At 35.1% G+C, this 22343-nt stretch overlaps 1 protein-coding gene across 1 annotated transcript in view; it reads left to right on the top strand.

Annotated features, from left to right (window-relative positions):
• Positions 1-8347: 8347 nt before the first annotated feature.
• The window catches only part of LOC110454138, a 50957-nt gene continuing 36961 nt past the window's right edge, over positions 8348-22343 (top strand). The window contains exon 1 of the mRNA XM_021503514.1: positions 8348-8887. Coding sequence (XP_021359189.1) covers positions 8735-8887 — 153 coding nt within the window. The 5' untranslated portion in view covers positions 8348-8734. The remainder of the gene's footprint in view (positions 8888-22343) is intronic.

The following is a 22343-nucleotide window of genomic DNA, read 5'->3' as shown; positions in this document are numbered from 1 at the left end:
GTTCGTGTTTGGCGGGAGTTAAATAGAGGCAGCCATTGCCGACAGGCGGACAGATGACATTGTCGTTTTGATACAGATTTTAGGTCTTACATAAGTATGTACGTGCAATTAAAGCACTTCTATTGTAAGCAATCTCGTTTGAATCATTTATGATCAAATTGTATGTTAACAACGTTTATATATCTAAATATATAAAGTCCACTATTTGATCACGAATACGTAATGTTTTATGAATGAATTCAGTTGTCTTTATAATTCATGTATCGTAAGGTGATCTATAATATATAGCATTGCTTGATTAGTTGTTTATTATATTTTCAGCTGATACATTGTCCTGGTACTCCAGACGAAAGTCTTACTAAGACCCTTGACCCATTGTCAGGGTAGGTGTCAGAATACTCATGTATTGATCGGTAAGTATATGTAAATGTTATATGTATAAGTAATAAGTATTTATCATTAACTATTTATATACATCAAGTTACATAATAACAGCATATCGCTGTAATAATTTGTATGTCCAGATATTGCATATCATGGTTCATAGTAAATATATTTATGTAATGTATGTGAACTCTCATTTAAGTTAATATACAATCGTGATAAATATATCAAATAGTAATGTACAACTGCTTGTGAGATTCGATAATTATATATTTTATTCCTTTACATTGGAGGGTCTTTTCTGTATTCATTAAATAAAAGACCGGAACCTGAAAGTGGTATTTTCCCTCGTTTTTACATCAGAATGTATGGTGTTTATGAAATGTTTAATAAGAATGTTTCTACATATGTATGGTGTGTATGAAATGTTTGATATGAATGTTTCTATACAGATGTATAGCATGTATGAAAAATTCAAGATAAATGTTCCATACTGTTGTATGAATGTTTCTGCACAAATGCATAGTGTGTATGCAATGTTTAATATGAATGTTACATACAGTTGTATGGTGTGAATGAAATGTTTAATATAAGTGTTTCTATACGGATGTATGATGTGTATGTTTTTTTTTTATATATCTGTTCTTTACAGGTGTATGAAATATTTGATATGCATGTTCTATACAGATCTATGGTATGTATGAGTATATATGCAATGTTTGAAATAAATATGTCATAAATTAGCATGCTCTGTTATGCTCATGATAGTACATAAGATCAGTAAGTCAGATTAATATTCTCTACTGACCAAATACTTAGAAAACTGGGTATATGAAATGAGTATGGTTAATATGAAATGTGTATGGAATGTTTAGGATGAGATTACTGTGAAGTATGTTATAGTCTCCCAAATATTGTCATGTGTATGTGCTTTGAAAAACTGAATAAAAATATGAATTAAAAAAAAAGGATATAAAATATATACAATATTTGTGGATTTCCCGTTACTGTTTTGTATAGATCTAGCTGATGAAAATGGTATATGATATGAAACATATGTCTAAAAATGGTAAAAATAGACTATATCAAAGCTACATGTATATGACAGTACTGTATACATGATACAGATAATGTGGGAGAAAACAGGTAAAAACCAAGTAAAATATATATGAAACAAAACTACAACTATTATCACAACATTACTGCCTCTATATTTTTTTTAAAAAGTGGTAGAAAGGAGAACACACCATTGTAGTGACGCACGTTGTAGTCCCCCTAGAGAGTGCATACAAAAGACAATAAATGTGCTTGCTTATAAAAAAAAAAAAAAAAGAAAAAAAAAGACTGTTTAATCCACCAATATGCAGAACAAACAATTAACTCATGTGCCGCACAACTAACACTACTGATAATGATCTCTTAAACTCCTCAACTCTTGCAACCTTTAAACACAAACTGAATAAAGATATTATTATCGATAATGAATCAACCTTAATTTTAAAACTGAAGGTGATAGAAGGGCCAATATTATTTTTTGTCAACTTAGAAACTTCTGTAGCAATTTAAATTTTGATTTATTCAATGACCACTTAACAGACTGTCCCTCTTGTGCTTGCTCTTTTGAATATGAAACAGTTTTCCATTATTTTCTTGAATGTCCATTGTATAATGATCTCAGACTTACTTTATTTACTTCTGTTGATAATTATGGAAATCATAACCATATTGATACAAACAGTTTTCTACAAGGCTGTCCTGATTGTGATGGACTAACAAACAGACAGTTAATTAATGATGTACAGTTATTTATTGGTAAATCGAGGCGTTTTAATCTCTACATGATCTAACCAGCCATGACCTTATACTTTATACTTTTATACTTTACTATTCCTATTTCAATTTTACTCCACAAATAAGCAACTTTACCTACTTTTCTATAAATGGTATTCTTCTACGGACATATGAGTTTTAAGTTGAGCATGTTTGTTTGTTGTAAGATTTGTTCAATCTGTCTTGTTTTACAGTTTCCATCTTATACATTGAATTACACATAGACTAGCTATCTGTTTGCATATAAAATTATAATAACTTTACAGTGTTGGCAACTGTGACCTGTGCATATATTTGCACTTTTGGTCAATGTCTGCCAATATCTGTGTGATTTGATACCTATATAGCTTATATACATTGTAAAATGTTATACAAATAAATAATACCTGTGGAATTGTTTTGTGTGTGATGTGAAAAGTGTGAATGTATTTGAATTTCAGTTATGTTAATAAAGAAGGAGTTACATCCCTTTAACTTTTTTGTTTATAATTTTCATTTCAAAATTGATGTATTAATAAAATAAAATCAAAATAACAAAATCCGTTAATTTAGCCACCGCTGGAGATAATTTATATAGGCTTTGCCTGTTATTTCATCCAATTGACTTGTAACAACTTTGTCAATAAAATTTGTTGAAATGAACGATCAGTCATAATTCTATTTTGCAATTGCATAAAATTAAACTAAAATATCTGAAAAAAAATGTAAAAAGGTTCATGTAGTGAGGGAACATGAGATTTACGATGAACTAAAAATCAATCCTGAAATGACTGCTTTTTCAAAGGCTTAGATATTGTAGAAAGGTTACATGCTAGAAATAGTCTATTTGGAGGTAGAACCAATGCCTACAAATTTCATCATAAAGTTAAACAGGATGAAGAAACAAATTACGTAGATTTTACCTCCTTACATTTTTACGTTAATAAATATAAAACTTGTCCTTTAGTCCTCCTACAATAATTACTGCTGATTTTAAGCCTTTGTACGAATATTTTGGTATAGTGAAGCTCAAAATATTACCCCAAGACATACTTACCTGTATTACCTGCACGTATAGATGGTAAGCTCAAATTTCCATTGTTTATAATTTGTAATGAGAAAAATATCAGGAGAAATGTGATTGTAGTGACGAAGACGGGTCTTTCTTAGGAAATTGGTGTATTCTTAAAGCTTTTAAAGCAATTCGTTGGAAAAATTCATCTAACAATGTAGTGTATCATTTCGATAAAACATCTGACACTTCCCTGCTTAACGTTCAGCATTAAGGAGAATGGCAACAACTGGTTCACCCGTATATAATGTATAATGTGACCGGGTGGGATGCTGTGCTGGGGGGCCTAGATCCGCACTATCACAAGGAGGCAAGCACAACCAACATACCCTGTCTCATGCATACACACATGCAAGCACGCATACTCTAAACACATGGAGGCATGTTCTTAGCTGTTAATAGGACGTTAAACAAAATTAAACCAAACCAAACCGCCATACAATGGAGGGGGGGGGGGGCATATAGTGGTGCCCATGTCCGTCCCGTCCCTTGAGCCATTTGGTATTAACTATTTATAGATCATGAAACATTGAATCTAATTTCACATAGCGACGGGGGCATTCATGTCTTACAGACATTTTCTAGTTTACAGAATTATATAGACACGTTTTTAAAATTCAAACAAGAAGCCAGTGGTTGGTTTGAGACATGTCTTACTGAATTGGAAACAGAAAAGTACACACAAGAATATATAGGCAATGAAGGTGTTTTATTAAAAATTGTTGTACAAAACCCTGGTTTAAGAAATTTCTCAAAATTAATGCTCAATTTTGTTTGGGGTAAATTTGCACAGAGAAAATAATTTCCACAAATAATATTCTTTACATGTAATGATATACATAAATTCAAAGAATTTGTAACCAGTGACACTCGTATCATTCATGATTTTCATATCATAAATAATAATTCTATATAATTACAATGTAGTCTTGGAAAAGATTATCTGAAAGAAGATAATTTTACGAATTTGTTCATTGCCACTTTCCCAAAAAGTTGGGCAAGACTGCATTTGTATGAGCATATGGATCTTTTACAAGATGACATCTTGTACATAGATACTGATAGTATCATCTTTTTGAGAAAACGTAATATTCCATGTACTCTACACTAGGGTATTTATCTAGGGCTGTTTTCGTTTAAACGGTCAAACCGGTCGGACGACAGTTGTTCGTTTATCAAATAAGGTCGGCCCTAGTAATCTGATGCTGCTTTCAGGCGAGCCTTGACAAAGCCTTGCAATGCCTGCAAAAACATTTGCAGGGCCGCCAGGATTTATACCCGAAATTGTTACATGTATAAACGGTCAAACCGGTTGTTTCGCATAAACGAACAGGCCCCTGAGAATCATACCAAAAATTTAGCCTTAGATAAGTTCATTGTAGAAAATATAGGTTAAGGTCCAAAAAACTGCTTAAAGGACCAACGAAAGAAACGAAGTTTGTAAAGTTGGAGGTTGCACTCTTTATTATACCAATTCCAAAGTCATTAGTTTCCCAGCAATGAAGCTAATGTTGTTTTCAGAGGAATTAGTGACTTTTTACATAATCTTTCTGTTCGGCCTTCTTATATCTGTCATCCATTCGTTTCTCTCCGTTGTCTTCCAAATCTTGATCATTGAACGTGAGGACGTCACTTTCGTCCAAGCTCACCGAGACTATATAAGGGAAATAACCATGAACATATTTTATCACCACGTAATCGTGTCATGATGCTACTCGTATGTCTAAGGTCATAGCCATCGCTTAATTTTTCTTCTCTTCTTTATGAAGTTTCAACAACAACAACAACACCCGTCGGGCGAGAGCTCATTGTCTTGCGTGCTGTCATGTGGGACGTGTTTGCTTACCGCGTTGTGTGGCCCGGTCGATAAGAGTGGGAGGATATGCGGGTAATTCGTCCGATCTTCCTGATGCGGTAGGCAATCGAGAGAACATCCCATCATGTATACAGACCGGAAGTTGAACCCCAAGCACTTTATTACAGGGACTATAGATGCTCATTGTATACATACCATTAATGTTGTTGACAATGAAGGTAATTTAGGGTTTATTTACAGTGGTTTTTCGGGTCACCAAAACGACGCTCAAATTCTCACACATTTGCCATTTGGAATTAGATTTCCCGGGTAACTGTTTGACTTTTGGCGACAAGATATTCCACAATATATATCCTATCATGACGCCATTTCGCAGGCAACAGATTAGAAAGTTCCCCAGAATGTGCAGAACAAATATCTACAGCTAAACCCTATTATGAATAGTTACTCCGTAAGCGTGTTACATTTTCTTCGTAAAATGAAAATATTTTGTGTCATAGGAAGTCTGTGGCGCAACCCAAGATGGTACATTTCTTCTTTTGTTTACATTTGTACAGCACTTGTTGTTAGGTGACAGAGACCTTTCCAGTAGTAGTGGTCATTGATATCTTACAGTGTGTATAAAAGTCGTGATATTCGTCTCTATAGAATATAACCTGTTCCTTTACCTGAAGTACGGGACGGGTATTTGACTCCACTACACAATAATCTTTCTATATATAAACCATTTGTTTAGATAACCCTCGTGTTTGCCTGTGTATGTCTTCGTCTCTGTGATAGGGCTACCTCAAAATGAGAAAAGTATACTGAAAGGAATCAAGTTGTATAGTAAGGTCTTGTGCTATAAGGGTATTTTCATTTTTGATATTTTTTCCTGTAACCACAACAACATATAGCAAGACATGTACAACTTGTCGTTACCAAAGAATATTTCGAACACCACTCGAGATGTAATAACCAAAATGTTTAATATTATCATAAAGTCGACGCAGCCATGGTTGCAAAAGATGCTTGCTATCTACTTCACCCTTGGACAAATTAAAGACAATGATGTACCGAAGACAGTGGTCTATTCTGACTCCGTACAGAGCATTTGCAATATTTTGAAGAATATTTCATAGTGGTAGCTCCAAATGTCAAATTACATAATGCTGGGTTCCCGGACATTTGGGAATACCAGGTAATGAAAAGGCAGATAGCGCCATCAAAGCGGCTTTATTGCTACCACCTGTTGGTTTTTAACTACATTTTATGAAGATTTTAAACCTTTAATAGCAAATTTGGAAATATTAAAGTGGAAAAATATTTGAAAGCAATGCGTAGTCAACACATTGTACTCTGTTAAACCCGAAATCACGGAATGGTACAATCCCAGTTATAGGGACAACCGCCGAGACACCTCGAGGTGGTCCTTGCCCGTCTCCAGATGGATAATTTTTACATAACATATTCTTATTTGTTTAAACGCGATGATCAACCACAATGTGTAGGATGTCAAGAACCATTTACAGGAAAGCACTTGTTATTATACTGTAGGGCTATTCAAATCGCCCTTCGTCCGTCCTTAAACAACTCTAGTGATCGCTATTTCTCAGAAAGTCCTTGAGTTGTTTTTCTTAAATTTGATAGGATGGTACCATTTGAAACCTCGTTGTGCATGTTTAGTTTTTAGACTGATCGGATACACCAAATGGCCGACAGGCAGCTATACCTTCATTGACAATGAAGGTTTGTTATCGCTATTTTTCAGTAAGTACTTGAGGGTCTTTCTCAAATTTGTTATGTAGGTTTCCTGTTGACTATAGTTGTTTATGTAGGTTTCCTTTTGACTGTAGTTGTTCATGTTTCCTTTTGAAACGGATCAGATAAACAAAATGTTCAACAGTCGGCCATCTTGGAATTAGACATTTAAGGTTTGTTAGTACTATTGCTCATGAAGTACTTGAGGGATCTTTCTCAAAATTTGATCCTGAGTTGTGCATTTATTTTTTTGAGAGTGGTTATACAAGATGGCTGCATGAAGTATTTTACTTATCATATAGTGATAACCTGTTCTATGTCTTTTACATTAACTACTAGTAGTAAATATGTGAAACGAGAAACTCACTTTGAAGGCTATCTTTTACACACAGCAATACTAGTATTAGGTTAAGATCAAAAGTTACCTGAAAGTGCATTTACTCATGTTAGCCTGACTTGATTAAGCAGATTAGATAAAAGAAGAGCAAATATCTAACTGGCAAAGAACCAATGAAGACGATACAATGGTGGGCACCAAGATCCCTATGAGATCTCTTGTATAGTAATAAAACAAATATCCTATATTTCTGGAAACGGTAAATATCACAACAATTCTAACCTACCTGAAAACTGTTGGTCTGTTCAATAAGATATAAATTAAAAAAATTGCATTTTAATTTACATTTGTCTTTTTATCTTTTAGTTTGTTTGATGTCATAACTTGCGTGTTTTATCTAATTTGTGTTGGCCGTAAAACCCTCCGCTGTGTTGATGGACCGGGACCAACTCAAGAAAGGCATAAATAATACTAACCCTAACCCTTTTACTATGGTGATGTTTTCAATTTTTGATATTTTTCCTATTGCCACAGCAACAGTATGCCAGCAATGACAAATCCATTATTTCATGGGCATATCTCAAAAGCCGTTAGAAATAAACAATTAAACTTTCTCTATTTGCTTATTTTAAAGATACACTTCAGAAGATAGCGGGGATCGAAAGATGTTACCCACTGCATGTATTGTAAAAGCGACTACTGTGGGAACCCTCTGCAGAATTGGGGATTTGAATAAAATCGACCAAAATGTATCTGCTGCTCCCATTTCAATATTCGGGATCTTTACACTTCTACCTACCTACTGATTTTTCCCATTTAGGTAGGAATTTTAAACAGTAGAACTAAAAACGAGACTACAGGTATTTCCTACAACATGAAGAGTTATACTAGATTCATTTCATAACTGTGTGTACTGCAGTTTCACTTGTATCAATTAGTATATAGCTTGCTATTGTTCATAAAATCCAAAGTTGTATGATCACCATTGATGAGCTATGACTGTTAATAGAACAGGTGACACGTGTTTTTTTTACGATTAACGCCTTCTAGCCGCTGGGTAAATACAACGTTTACCTGTACAGATATACCGTCACGGAGCGTTGTCGTTTATGCCCTGAAGGTTAATTAGCTCTATCGCACGTTTCGGGCCTGGCTTGTTCTGCATGACTAAATCCGTTAAGAGAGACAATGCTGCTAGGTATGTAAGTCTGAATGGTTGACCATGCTAAGGTAAAGAGAGACAAAGTAATGAAATGCTATCCTAGATTCCCGTCAGTGGAGGTGAGCGGAAAAGTTACAGTTTCATCAAACATCTATTCATAACTACTTACGTTGGAAGTGATTTGAGAGAGCCGTTATGATTAGGGTTTACATTCGATCTATGTCGCTACATATTTGCTGATGGCGTACGATTTGTCTGATGACAACGGGGATTACACCTATTATGTTATGACCCGTGGTTCGATATACAGAAGACGGATGTTTACCAAATCTATTGAAGACATGTTTGAATCAACATTGCTGCAAAAATGTTCAAGAATGGAAGAGATTCATTTTTGTATATGACTAGGATAGCATGGACCAAATGATGGAGACACCAGCTTGGGTAAAACGTTTCGACGACGATTCAGATTCTAAGCCTCGGCATTCCACCTCTTGTGTTATTCCGTCAACATCTAGAAATACCGAGACCTCGTGGAGTTTTGCAAGTCCGTCAGATCAGGATCTGGTAAGTGAAAACCATCTTAATATTGATTTTCATTTTTTTTTCATTCCTGTTTCATACATGTGTTAGATATATTAAATTACTTTCATACAATATTTTGTGAATAGTTTGCGTATTCTGCTATATGTGTATGGTAAAACGGTTCTCTGACCATATCGGTGATTAATGTTAGGTTATATGTTTAAAACAATTAAAGGTATTATGGTATGTACTTATCTATGCTTTATGCTGTACTAAACTAAGGTATACATGTGTATTGAAATACATTGTACATTGTATATATTGTACTTATGCCAGGTACATAAATGTACTACTAATAATAACAGCAATATGCATGTAAAGCAGATACATATACATGTATGTGTACTAAAATAAGGCATTTACCTGAACTAATACACGGATGGATATGAAGGCTAATTCTGAAATGCTAGCAGACTTAATGTCATTAATATGGTTATTGTAATGAATGAATAATGTAAATATGTATCTTTATATGTATAATTGCGAATTTTATCGGGTAAATTAATGTGTACAATTTTATAACTTGAATGTTGTATGGTGAATCATGTCTTAACTTTTTACACGCGAAATATGTATAATAATAATTCCTTACTTGTATATAATACTTTCTACATTCTAATTGTTAATGTTGTTAAAATGAAACATGTATACTCATGTTGGAGAATTAAATCTTGGGTGGAATGAATTTTACTTGATATATAAGTATCAAAGGTATGTCATTAAGTTATGCGAATACCGGTGCATTATACCATAAGTCTGCGTACAACGTTTTGTCCCTATAGTATATCTGTATCATTAAAGCATGTCTAAAATATACATATGATAGTGCATTATACCGGATATTTACTATTATATCTGAAATATGCGTCAAGTGGTGAAGAACCTTCGAAGTACACGCGTAATGTAAAATATATCTGGAATATATGTAAATAATTGATTAGAGTACGTAAAATGGTGAAGGTTATCTCATATGTATAGGAAATACATATATAATATGATCTTTACATGAGGCATTTCTAACTCATAACGTAATGTACAGTACGTATAATAATCAATTACGCTACGTTTATGACTAAGTGAAGAGTAGGTATACATACAATTACAAACTATGCATGTGGTATACCAAAAAACTATAAAGGATGAGTATTTGAGTAAGTGTTACTATTATTCCATTTACCAAATCACTGCCTGGGCCAGTCCAGTTCAAATATGGAGGGGTGTATGTGTTAAGTCAATTCACCCATTGAGTCAATCGTAAGACTTAGGTAACGAAATGACACTAAAAAGTAGAAAATAAAAAAGTAGTACATTATTCCAGAGAGTAGCACACAACACATATAACTCCTTACTTCAAACACAAGTTGTTATTTACAACAAAAACGTTCCACGTAATGAATTTATGTTCAAATTATTCTTGGGCATGCTGAATCAATGCAAATATATGCACATATAAATGGGTTTGCTTACCATTAGGCATACATGGTAGTGTTTTCCATTGCTGAATTATATTGACAAATATTTATTCGATATAATCTGATCAGATTCCTTCGAAAGCAGTTAATATTTGCAATTTTAAACTGTATTTGAAATAATAATACGAACTATAATTATTTCTTTTAGTTCAGTATCCATTCAATCGTTCTTACCTCATCAAGGAAATTAAACCTAACATCCAGAAATTCACATTATCAATTAGGAGGCCGGAATGTATGCATATTTCAATATCTATGCGCATTTTATGAGTCATAATAACTTTAAATTGAACAAACCGACACCTGTATAAATGTTGGGGAGACCACCATAAATTGTATTCGGAAATGAGCTTTACCCTATTGATGCCAGTAGCTTTGATTCGGAAAATGTAAATCGAGGTTAAACCTGATAAAATTTACTGATTATATGTCCTCACCCATTGTGTTTGGTTTGCCCGGGGGCAGGTCATTCATACAACACTATCACATATTGCTATACACATGTCTCTTACGTTGTTGATCTGACCACTACTGATAACCAGTTACATGTTAGTCCTACTATGTGTCCTCGTACTAGTATGTTCATGGTACTGTAAATCTACTCGTCGCACAACCCAGTCAGGTTCGGGGCGAATGTGGGATCCCCTGCAGAGTTGGGGGTTGTTTCTTTCTTGTCGTCTGTTAGCCAAGAATCGTAAAAGGCGACTATTGTGTGGGTGGCCCCTTGCAGAATCGGGGATTTTCCTCAGTGTCTGCTACCAAGACAATATGGAACAAATCAATCTGTTCCCCGATTACAACACTTAGGCAATGCTTCCTTTTTTGTTACCTATCCTCATAAGTCACTGGCTGTTTGGAGGACGTTACACCCAATATACAATAAACAAAACGACTGTTTCCACTTGTATACTATGTCCACTAATAAATATGCCATATAATAGAAACGTTGCCATATGTACAAATAATTATAAACATAACATAATACACATAAATAACAATAAAAGTGTAAAATGACGCATACACGCATGCGTACCAATAAAGATGGATACCACCATGGTCATATGCATCAATAAACATGAATGAATAGTTAAAAGGACGTTAAACCCTGTACAATCAAAACGAACTTTTTCAAGATGATAGAATCATATAAAGAAGGTGTCCCATATTATTGGGACATGCAAGTACCACTGGTTGACCTTTATCCTTACGATGTGATCAGTTAAAAGTCTCGCATGATAGTTTCAAGGTTGTGATTATGCACATAAACGCAATTCCGTGGACACAGTTTTCATGACCTTGACTGTTGCGAGGACGTAAAACCATGACCAATAACTGTTATCGTAAAAGGAAAAACTGGGCTTCAGCCGGTTGTGTATCGGCTGTTAAAGGGGTTATTTAGTCAAACACACTTGAAATCGATTAGATTCTTAAAATATATATATCTCATTACGACATTTTACGTAGTTGATAATGACATTACGTGAAATTTACGTCATGTATGGTTAGTTTCATCTTTCGTGAAAGCCGATGATATAATTGCTACGACCAAAATAGCGCAATACCCGGGATTTTCAGCGAGGCCTGTACATAACACATGCTTATTACTTCAATTTAGAAAAATTATAATTATCATAATATATAAATCTAATGAGATATTTCTTTTCACAGTTGGCTTTGGATAAAACGAAACAGGTTAAGTTAGGGTATGCACGCAATAGAGTACGGTAGGGAGAATTTCAAACAGAACAAAGTACGATATTAGTTTGTTTTAGAATGAATACCGCATTTATAACGATTATTGATTAGGTTAGATTTAATTTTGCTTAATGTCCTATTAACAGTTAAGATAATTTAAGGACGTGTGCTTGCCTCCTTGTGATGGTGCGGATCTGATGCCGATTTCATAGTGCTATTTCACTGGAATGCCATTCCGAAGGACCACGCACAACATTCCGCCCGGTCAAATTATACTGACAACGGGTGGAACCAGTTGTTGCCATTCCCTTAATGCTGAACATCAGGCAGTAAATAACAACTACCTTTTTTAAGGACTTTGGTATGTTCTGGCTTGGGGACAGAACCCATTGCCTTCCTTACCTGGCTGAACGCTCAACATTCAAGCCAAAAATGAGGTGTTGCCAAGGAAGGCGTTAGGAAATAAAAAGGTAGTTAGAAGTAGAAAGAAAAATGAAGATCCCAAATATTACAATGGGCTCAGCAGATTTATTATTGAGATGTTGTTTGGAAGATACAATTGGTTTAGGTAAAATCTTGGTACTTGTATTCCAAAGAGGTTCGGTGAATCAAGCGAGAATTAACCGTTTCTCCTCAGTTGGAAAGGAAAGACATATTTGCTAATTAGAAATTCAGGCACCTGCCGCTAAAATGTATGGTTGTACAGTTTATGATTTGTTCATTACTGATTAAGAACACCAAGACACCATTGACTCTTGTCAATTTCTCCACATGAATTATTAAAAAGCACTGATTAAACCGACGTCATATTTCGCGATATTTCATCAAAGTGCCATATTGTATGATGCTAGGTCCCGGAATGTGGAAACATCAGGTGGCGAAAAGTCTAATTCTATATAGTAACAAGTGTTCTCTGCCTGTTTCCAAATGGATCAATTTTATTTACTGAAATACGAAACCTTCTTTTATTTTTTAATGAAATAGTAAATTTCTACAATATCTATAACCTTTTACCCTACGGTATGCTATGGCTATATCTATACAGACAAACTGAAAACTGTTGATTTGTTCCAAATATAAAATTTACCATAGCCACCGAAAACCGTTTTGTCATATGTTTTTATTACATTTATTTGGGGCATTTGCTTTACATATTTTAAATGGCCCTTATTATGAACTCTTCTGTGTAGTTTGGCTGTGAAGAATGTAATAATTAAATATGATATATAGTATTCTGCACCTCTACAGGGGCGTATTGCCTTTTTATACTTTTTTTGTGTAAGCATACAGAGTAAATGGGATGTGCGGGTTATTTTGTATGAGCATTTACAGAGTAAGAATGGTAAGATGATGTCTTTAACCTTGGATAAAATGAGCATTTGTATGTCTACATTTTACAGTATAAGTGTTATAAGACATTAAATGCATCAGCATGTAATGAATAGCGGTTGCAGGGTAGTGTTTTTAGCTTATATAATATATAGAGTTTGTAATACGTCAAACGCAGTTTTTTCTAGTAATCACATGGCGTTGTCTATGAACTGACTGACTGATTAATTGTTATCGCTTTACATCTAATTAACACTGAATTGTGAGATTGAACAGGCAGACATCTCATCTCATTGGTTGATTACGAAGTCACTGCAGGAGTTGTATTGTTCTGCTGGTTGTGCTAAGGGAATGTGTCTCATTTACGTCATAAATCGATTTCGCGATGGGCGTGTCCCCTCAAAGAGCTGACAGGTATAGACGTTTAACGGCTGGACAGCTATCCCTCCCACGTACTGACCAACGTGATTTCTATAGTAAATCATCGCTTTGTACATGCTTTCTTTCATGTGTATAAAGATATCTGCAACCATTATTGTATGATAAAAATGGCGTATTGTCATTATTACTTGATTACGATTGGGCAGTGCATGTTGAAGCGACCATTTTCCTAGCATTTTAAGGAATGATGCTCCTTCTATCAAAGACAATGTTGAAAATTGGAAGTTGTTTAACGCAAACTGGCATACATTTGAAAATATCAGCACTGAAATTCTATACTATGACAATTTCGAGGCTGCAGAAGATCCTTTAGAAACTTTCACCAGTAATCTTTTTAAGATAGCCCAATAATGTATACCTAATATATATATGAAAAAACAAAGAATAAATCATGGAATAACGAAGACTGTGATAGAGCCATTAAATGTAGAAACACCGCTTTGAGGCAATTCAAAACAATCGTACGTCCAACAATTTGGATAACTGCAAAATACTTAGAGCCTAAGCTCGACAAACAATACGCTCAAATAAAAAAACCTCTTGGAAATCGTCTAAACACATCTATCAAAAAGGTGTGGGAAATGGTCAGAAGGATCAGTGGGAAAAACCATTAAAAACAACAGGACATCTTAAAACAAAGGGTAAAATAGCTACAACAACATTTGATATCGCAAATGCTTTGGGTACCACTTTTTCTAATAACTCATCCACTAAAAACCACTAAAAAAAAATCCAAAACACTAAACAAATCAAAGAGAAAACCCAATTTCAAAAACATTCCTCCAACAACAACAACTATTATGATTAACAATGTTCACTATCTCTCATGATTCTGCAACAGGACCAGACGTTAAACATTATCAATTCCTGAAACATCTACCCGAATCCTCACTCAAAAAACTTTTCAGATTTTTTAATAAAATATACCAAACTGGCATAGTCCCTGATTCATTGAGAAAACAACTATTATTCCTATTTCTTAACCAGGAAAAGACACAAACGATCGAACGCATGATTACTTCTAGGCTTATATAGTTTTTGGGGTCAAATAACATAAAATCACAACTTCAAAGTGGTATTCGATCCAGAAGAGGTACTAACGACCATTTGGTTAGACTTGAAACCTTTGTGCGTGAGGTTTTTCTAAAAAAGGAGCATCTAGTTGCTGTGTTCTTAACCTAACCCTAGCAAAGGATTACGACACAACGTGGAAATACAGAATCATGAAAGATCTGCACGAAATAGGTATTAGGGGTACTTTACCCAATTTTATTTCAAGCTTTCTATCAGACAGAGTATTTCAAGTTCGGAACGGAACGACACATTTGATCTGCATGAGCAGGAAATAGGCGTGCCACAGGGAAGCATCCTTTCTGTAACACTTTTTGGTCTGAAAATAAATACTATTGTCAAAACGTTATCTCTATCTATAGTTTTTGTATTGTTTAACGGCCCACCGACAATGTAAGTCAGTTAGGGCCTACGATACTGTAAAAAGAGACATTCAAGAAAACAAGCACATCAAACCAAAACTTAATAGCTTAAAATATGTTAAAGGATTAAAGAAAGAAATCAATATCGAACAAATTGGCTGCTCATTATTTTATATTTAATTGTAAATATCAATAGAGTGTAAATAGTCAAATACTATTTGCACCGAAACTGTATCGAATAATCTTTTCATAGACGGTACATCATAAAATCTGTCGCGTATTAGTTTGAAGTCAGCGCATTCAATCATAAAGTGTTTGACTGTAAATGATTAATCGCATGCATGAAAATAAGGCTGGTCTTCCTTACGCAAAATGTAACCATGTGTGATGTAGTTATGGCCTTTGCGTAGTCGCGAGAGGACAATTTCCTACCTGCGCTCTGCTCTACTTGTTGCACATGAACCTGCATTAGGTTAAATTGCAAATAACTTGCTGTTAAATTCTTCAGACCATTTATTTTGCCAATTCGTTTTAATAAAAATTGATATAGAATGTTTAAAATCAGAAAATGGCAGTTTAATATCTTTTGTTTGTAGGTAAAGGGAAATGGCAAAAGAAATTAGGTAAATGTTTTAATAGGATCATCAATGTTTTCTTATTTGTTTTTATTTAAACTGGTTGTGCTAGGGATTTCAAACAGATTCCAATCTGCTTTGTGTAATTACCAGCGTGAAGTGATGTCGTCGATAGGAAAATCAATATTGCTAAGAAAGATTGGGAAATGGTCACTTCCACAAAGGTCCTCACTCACAGACCAGTTATAGTCTAAACGTAAGGAGGGATGGCACAAAGTTAGGTCCATATGTGTGAAAGATCCTGATGATGGATGGGTGAACATAAGTTGGGGATTTATTGTTATATATATATAAAGCATGTTTAGTTATAAAAAATTCTACCAATCGCCCCCTCTCATTGTTATCAGGGGATCCCCAAAGACTGTTATCCCCATTGAAGTCTCCAAGCAGAATAAAAGGGGCAGGTATCTGAGTTACAAGGTTACTTAAGTCATCACACGTAAGTTTAGAACTGGGGAAGATAAATTGAACAAAAAGTTATTGTCAATGAAGCGATATCGATACCGCAACAGCTTGCAGATATGTTTTTAAATGTAATTGTTCTGCGGTATATTATTGTTAACGGCAATGGGAACACCTCCAACATATCTTTTGTTGGTGTGCGGCGGTGTTTTACAGTAGAATGAATTATTTCTAAGTTTAATTTTATCTTTAATCATTATCTTTTGAAAGCAGAAAATGGCAAGTTTATGATCTCTTTACGTGGATGACTTTCTTATATGCTACCGGTCAAAACATATAAATGCTATTAGGGTTAGGGTTAGGGTGAGGGTGAGGGTTAGGGTGAGGGTTAGGGTTAGGGTTAGGGTTACAACTTGAACCCTAACCCTATGAAAACCGTTTTAAATTCTCAACATCAAAACATTTTGTCAATTACATAATATCCATGAAGATCCAAATCTCATCCTTGATGGTCAACCAATTCCTGTAGTCGAACAAACGAAATTCCTAGGCGTCATATTCGATAGAAAGCTGTCGTTCCTTCCACACATAAAATGTCTTAAAGCAAAATGCATGTCGGTTGACACATTTTAAAGGTCGTCTCCCATAACGACTGGGGAGCTGATAGGACTATGGATCCATTTGTTATAGACCGTCGTATTTAACCTAACTGGACACTACATTAGCAGGGCCGCAGACTTACACTTGGAGCGTTAAAAACCACATCATCTGAACACTGTACATTAGCAGGGCCGGAGACTTACACTTGGAGCGTTAAAAACCACATCATCTGCAAGTCTTTACGTGGAAGTAAGCGAACCATCATTATATAACCGTCGAGAGAAATTATCGGTGCAATATGCATTTCAATTAAAGTCAAACCCTTCGAATCCAGCAATTTCGCTTGCTTTTAATCCAAATTACAAAACTCTGTTTCAAAATAAACAAAACTGTAACCCAACCTTTGGTATTCGAATCTCATCCCTTCTTGAAAATACCCAAATTAATATCGACACAATCCAATCAATGTCAACGATTAATATTCCTCCTTGGCTTCTGGTTTCGTCAGAGGTTAATCTCTCACTTCATTAGACATTAAGATCTGAAAACGAATCTTACATTTTTTGTTCGAATTTTTAAAACTGCAGTTAAAATATAAAATATAAAGATGATCATAAAGTCGCCGCGGCAATTGTAACGAAAGTTGCTACTGTTGGATGCCGGCTCCTAATGATGCGTCAATATTTTCAGCAGAAGCCCATGCTATCTATCTCGGCCTTATGCACATTAAATCAAAAGATGTACCACAGTCAGTTATCTATTCTGAGTATCTATATGTTCTACAAGGCCTTCGAAATAAAAAATTGAAGAATATCTCAATCCGAAAAATCTGAACATTTTTACATAATATTACCTCAAAATGTCATATAAACCTTTTCCGGGTTCCTGGACATGCGGAAATACCAGGTAATGAAAAGGCAGATCGTGCTGCGAAAGCAACAATATTACTACCACCTGAAGATTTTAAAGTTCATTTTACTTATTTTAAACTACTAATTACAACATTTATAAGATCACAGTGCAAAATAATTGGAATGAATGCGTAGATAACAAATTACATTCTATTAAACCTAAAATCGGTGAATGGCATCCTAACTACAGTAAGGGGCGTCGAGACGAGGTTCCCTTCCCGTCTTCGGATGGGTCATTTATACGTGATGTCCAGCCTCAATGTATAGCGTGTTAGGAACCATTTACAGCAAAACACTTCTTATTAGATTGTGTCGACTTTAAGTCAACTCGATAACAATTTCTATAAGAACATTACATGTCTGAAATCTCTTTTTAAAAACATAACTGTCCCTTCAATTTTATCCTGAAAGCTGTTTTTGTTTTTAATGAAATTTGAGTCATCATAGCCACTTTCAATATTCAAATTGATGTTTGTCTTTTAACCTTCAAGTTTGTTTGATGTTTTTATTTTGCTTTGGTGTTTTTTTTATACCAGTTGTAGGCCCTAATGACCTATCTATCCTGGTTTGATGGGCCGTTAAGCATTTAATAATAATACCTTGACTTGTAACTATTATTTTTGATTGATGGGTTACATATTAGCGTGACCAGTACCCATGGTGAATGTTGAGTGCATATTCACGTGACGAATATTTATAATCCATCTTTCTATTTAAATAAATAAAATAGATATACAACATTTGATATAGCGCCCTACCTAGCTAACATAAGCCACTCTAAAGCGCTTTACAGTACATAGATATACAATTTGTATACAGTCAATATAATTAGCATATAAATTAATCAACACAATATTGAGGAATTCGCAGGAGCTGCCTTATCAGGCGCTAACTACTCGTTCTATGCCACCTGGCTAATATCTCCATATGTGTGAATGCAAGTGTGTGTGTTGGAGATGTATAGTGTACACAATGGCGTGGACATTATAAAAAAATTATGTATATTGCCTGCTTACATAAACATTAAACGATTGCAGGTCGGAATCAAGAAAAGAATACACCTGCCGTACTCATTATATAATCGTTAGAAGCGGATAATGTTGCAACCCCCTGCATAATTTGGTATTGCTTTTGTGCCCTCTACATGGAGACACAAAAGCGACCAAAATAAATCTGCTGCGTCCATAGCAATATGTTGGATCTCTATATTTCTCTCTACTTCCACTACCTTTTTGTGTCGACGGCATCGCGAGGCGACATATAAGTATTACTTTGTCGGCGTCGTCGGTTGCGTCGTCCAAAACATGATTTCCGTGCGATAACTTGAGTTCCCTAGGGTTGATTTAACTCAAACTTCATTTCAGAAGTTTAGGTGCATTTTTAGTGGAGTTATGCCTCTTTTTTATTGCATATTAAGGGCATTGTATGGTAAATGAAAGAACTCTTTTGTTTTTTAATCAATCCCTTTCAAATTTTGTGCTGTAATGCTAGAAACAATAATGTTCAACATATATCATGGGTTTTTGTGTCAAGTTTCAACATTCTGCGTTTAGGCATATCTGTTTAAGCGAAAACTCAAGCCAAAACACTTTTCTAACTAAAAGCGCTGAGCAGGCGACACATACACTCCCGTGGACTTCTTGTATTTCTAGCACCTTGCTTGGCAAAGCCTCTCTTTTGGCTTTAAGGTAGAGCGTTTGCTTAGGTGCGGAAGGCAATGAGTTCTATCCGGGCCGGAACAAGAGGTTTCCAACATAGTTGCTGTTATTCCTTGCTTAACGGTCAGCATTTAAGGTAATGGCAACAACAATTTAACCCGTTGTCAATGCCCAGTTGGGTGCCTTCGGCATAGTATTTCAACGATACAGTAATCAAACGTCAGCATCAGGTCCGCGCCATCGCAAGGAGGCACATTCACCAAAACACTCTGCCTCCGGCACGCATACATCACTAACATTAAGGCACGTTTTTAAATGACCCTAGCTGTTGATAGGACAATAAACCCTGTACAACCAACAAACCAAGAGGAATATTAAACCAAACATATCACTGATAATGAATGCAACCTGTTCCAGCTCAAACCTTACAGAGCTGCTTGACATTTGAAGACAAAAAATACGTTACCTTCAGGATTGACAGCGCTTTATGAGCAACACGGATTTAAGTTGCATTGTAAAATGAAATTTAAAATCGATGTTGTAATTAATGAGAAAAACGCCATTTAATAAGCGATACTCTATGAATACATTTACAAGGGAAAATGTTTTCGATACTATAGCTACCAACAGGAAACGTAGGTACGGGCCGACATGTTGTCATACTAAGTTATACATAGATGCATTCCTGAATTTGACATTTTGTACTAAGTGAATGTCAGTGACGGTGACAGGTAGCCCACGACTTAAATATTGCTCCAGGTAAATTAATGTCTAAAAATAAACACTGTTGGACAGGAAAGATGTTTTTTGTGATAGGTCTACCTTTATCATATATACAGTTGTGAGCAAACTTAACCTGGTAGCCTAGTGCGCTAGAGTTAACAAGAAAAGTGAACTACAGTGCACAAGCATGAAAACTCCAGTAAACGCACATGTTTTTAATCCGGTGCACATGCTTGTGCACTGGGTTATTATAGTGCACATTTCTCTTTATCATAATAATTGGCTGGTTTTCATCAGAACAAATGGCTAAATTATCTAAGCCTCTCCGCTTTTAATAAAAAATGTAAAACAAAAATACTTGGTATACTCTCAAACTTAAAATCATCGAAGTAATATCCTTAAAACACGGGACTTGTATACTTATCTTATTCTCTGCTTAAATGGAAGTAATATGTTAAGTACATACGCATAAATATATCTAATAAAGAGCGATAACTGTTAAAGTATTAGTACATGTATACTTGTATTGGTTGGTTAAAGTTTATAATACTCTGTCTTATACATACTCATTAAAGTTTGTTTGTTTTTAATCATACATATATATTTATGAGTATTAATTTTGTCTTCATTGATAAGGATATTTTAAGTTTAATTAATTAAATATGATCACAATAGCATATACAAATTATTTTAGTTTGTAACATGGAATAGTCGTGCATGTATGTAACTATCATGAATAAGAAAAATTAAATGTACTGTATATATGAAATTTTCCATTTATGACAGGTAACTTTGGTATTTACGCAAATATAGGGTTTCTTTATCGATCAAGAATATGTATCCATACTGATTCTTTTACAAGTATCTGTCTGAACCCTGTTACTGGAGAAACTATGGCAGGCACACTTTTAAAGGGTGTGTACTGCAGAGGGTATAGGGATCTGATATCAGACAACAGGCACTGAGACCACTGTCAAACCTAAATATCTCTTCTCAGTTTAAACCTTAACAGGCACGGACCCAATGTATAGATGGGGGAGGGCAGATGGTCCAGGGACAATTAGTCCTGGTAGACTAGAGTAAAATAGAGGGATTGGGAGTTAACAATCAATTTTGAAATATTTTCAAAAATACTTAATCACCAATTTAAAGCATTGCGGGCTGGGGTGTATATATATGTGTGAGGTTTCCCTAGTTCCACATGTAAACATTATTGGCGTTTAGTGAAGTTAATGTCATTTTCGTCAAATTCAACAATAAAAAGGGTGAGGAATCTCCATAATAAGGGATATTCGTAAAAGTGTGTATCGGGAATGGTTTCTGGCGGTCCCTAGGGAGCTGTCTCTGCCCCGACCTTTCCAATAGTATCGGGAATGGTTACTCGCAGTCCCTAGGGAGCTGTCTCTGCCCCGACCTTTCCAATAGTATCGGGAATGGTTTCTGGCAGTCCCTAGGGAGCTGTCTCTGCCCCGACCTTTCCAATAGTATCGGGAATGGTTTCTGGCAGTCCCTAGGGAGCTGTCTCTGCCCCGACCTTTCCAATAACTTGATACGCCAATACGAATGGTACATGTACCTTGCAGTCCAGTTGTAATGAAAAAGGCCAGTAAAAAAGTATCATCCGACCTGGTAAAAAATAACACTGGACTGCGGCCTTAAAGGTATTTAAATCAAACTATTAGTTATATTTTATAGGCAATGCCACAGTGAAATTGGGTGGCAAAATGACACGAAATTGAGTTTATCTGTGCTCAATGTTAGTGTAAGTGCTACAACATTTTTATCTTTTTTTGGACATGTACGTTACCTTATCGCGAGGTAAATCCCAGCGTCTGATACTCTCTAACGTGTAACTGGCTAAGTGGTACTAATTGTTCAGCAGAAATAGGTCAATTATCTTTTGTCCTTGAACCATGCAAGTTCAGTAGTACCCAAGAACAGAAATGCTTAAGTGATTTTTGACACCTTTATATTAACAGACTTTCTATAGATACAAAGGAAGTGCATTCTATTTTCTCAGGAAATCATATTTGACCTTCATTTATACAAAAAAGATTTCTAGGATATCAATTTGATGAAAATACTTCATACTGATTTTCGAATGGCTATTGCAAAATATCCTTATTATCTACAAGCTGA

This window comes from Mizuhopecten yessoensis, unplaced genomic scaffold, assembly GCF_002113885.1.
Source record: "Mizuhopecten yessoensis strain PY_sf001 unplaced genomic scaffold, ASM211388v2 scaffold7685, whole genome shotgun sequence".
Taxonomy (NCBI): domain Eukaryota; kingdom Metazoa; phylum Mollusca; class Bivalvia; order Pectinida; family Pectinidae; genus Mizuhopecten; species Mizuhopecten yessoensis.
Note: the sequence above shows the minus strand (reverse complement) of the source record. Positions and strands in the feature narration are given on the sequence as shown.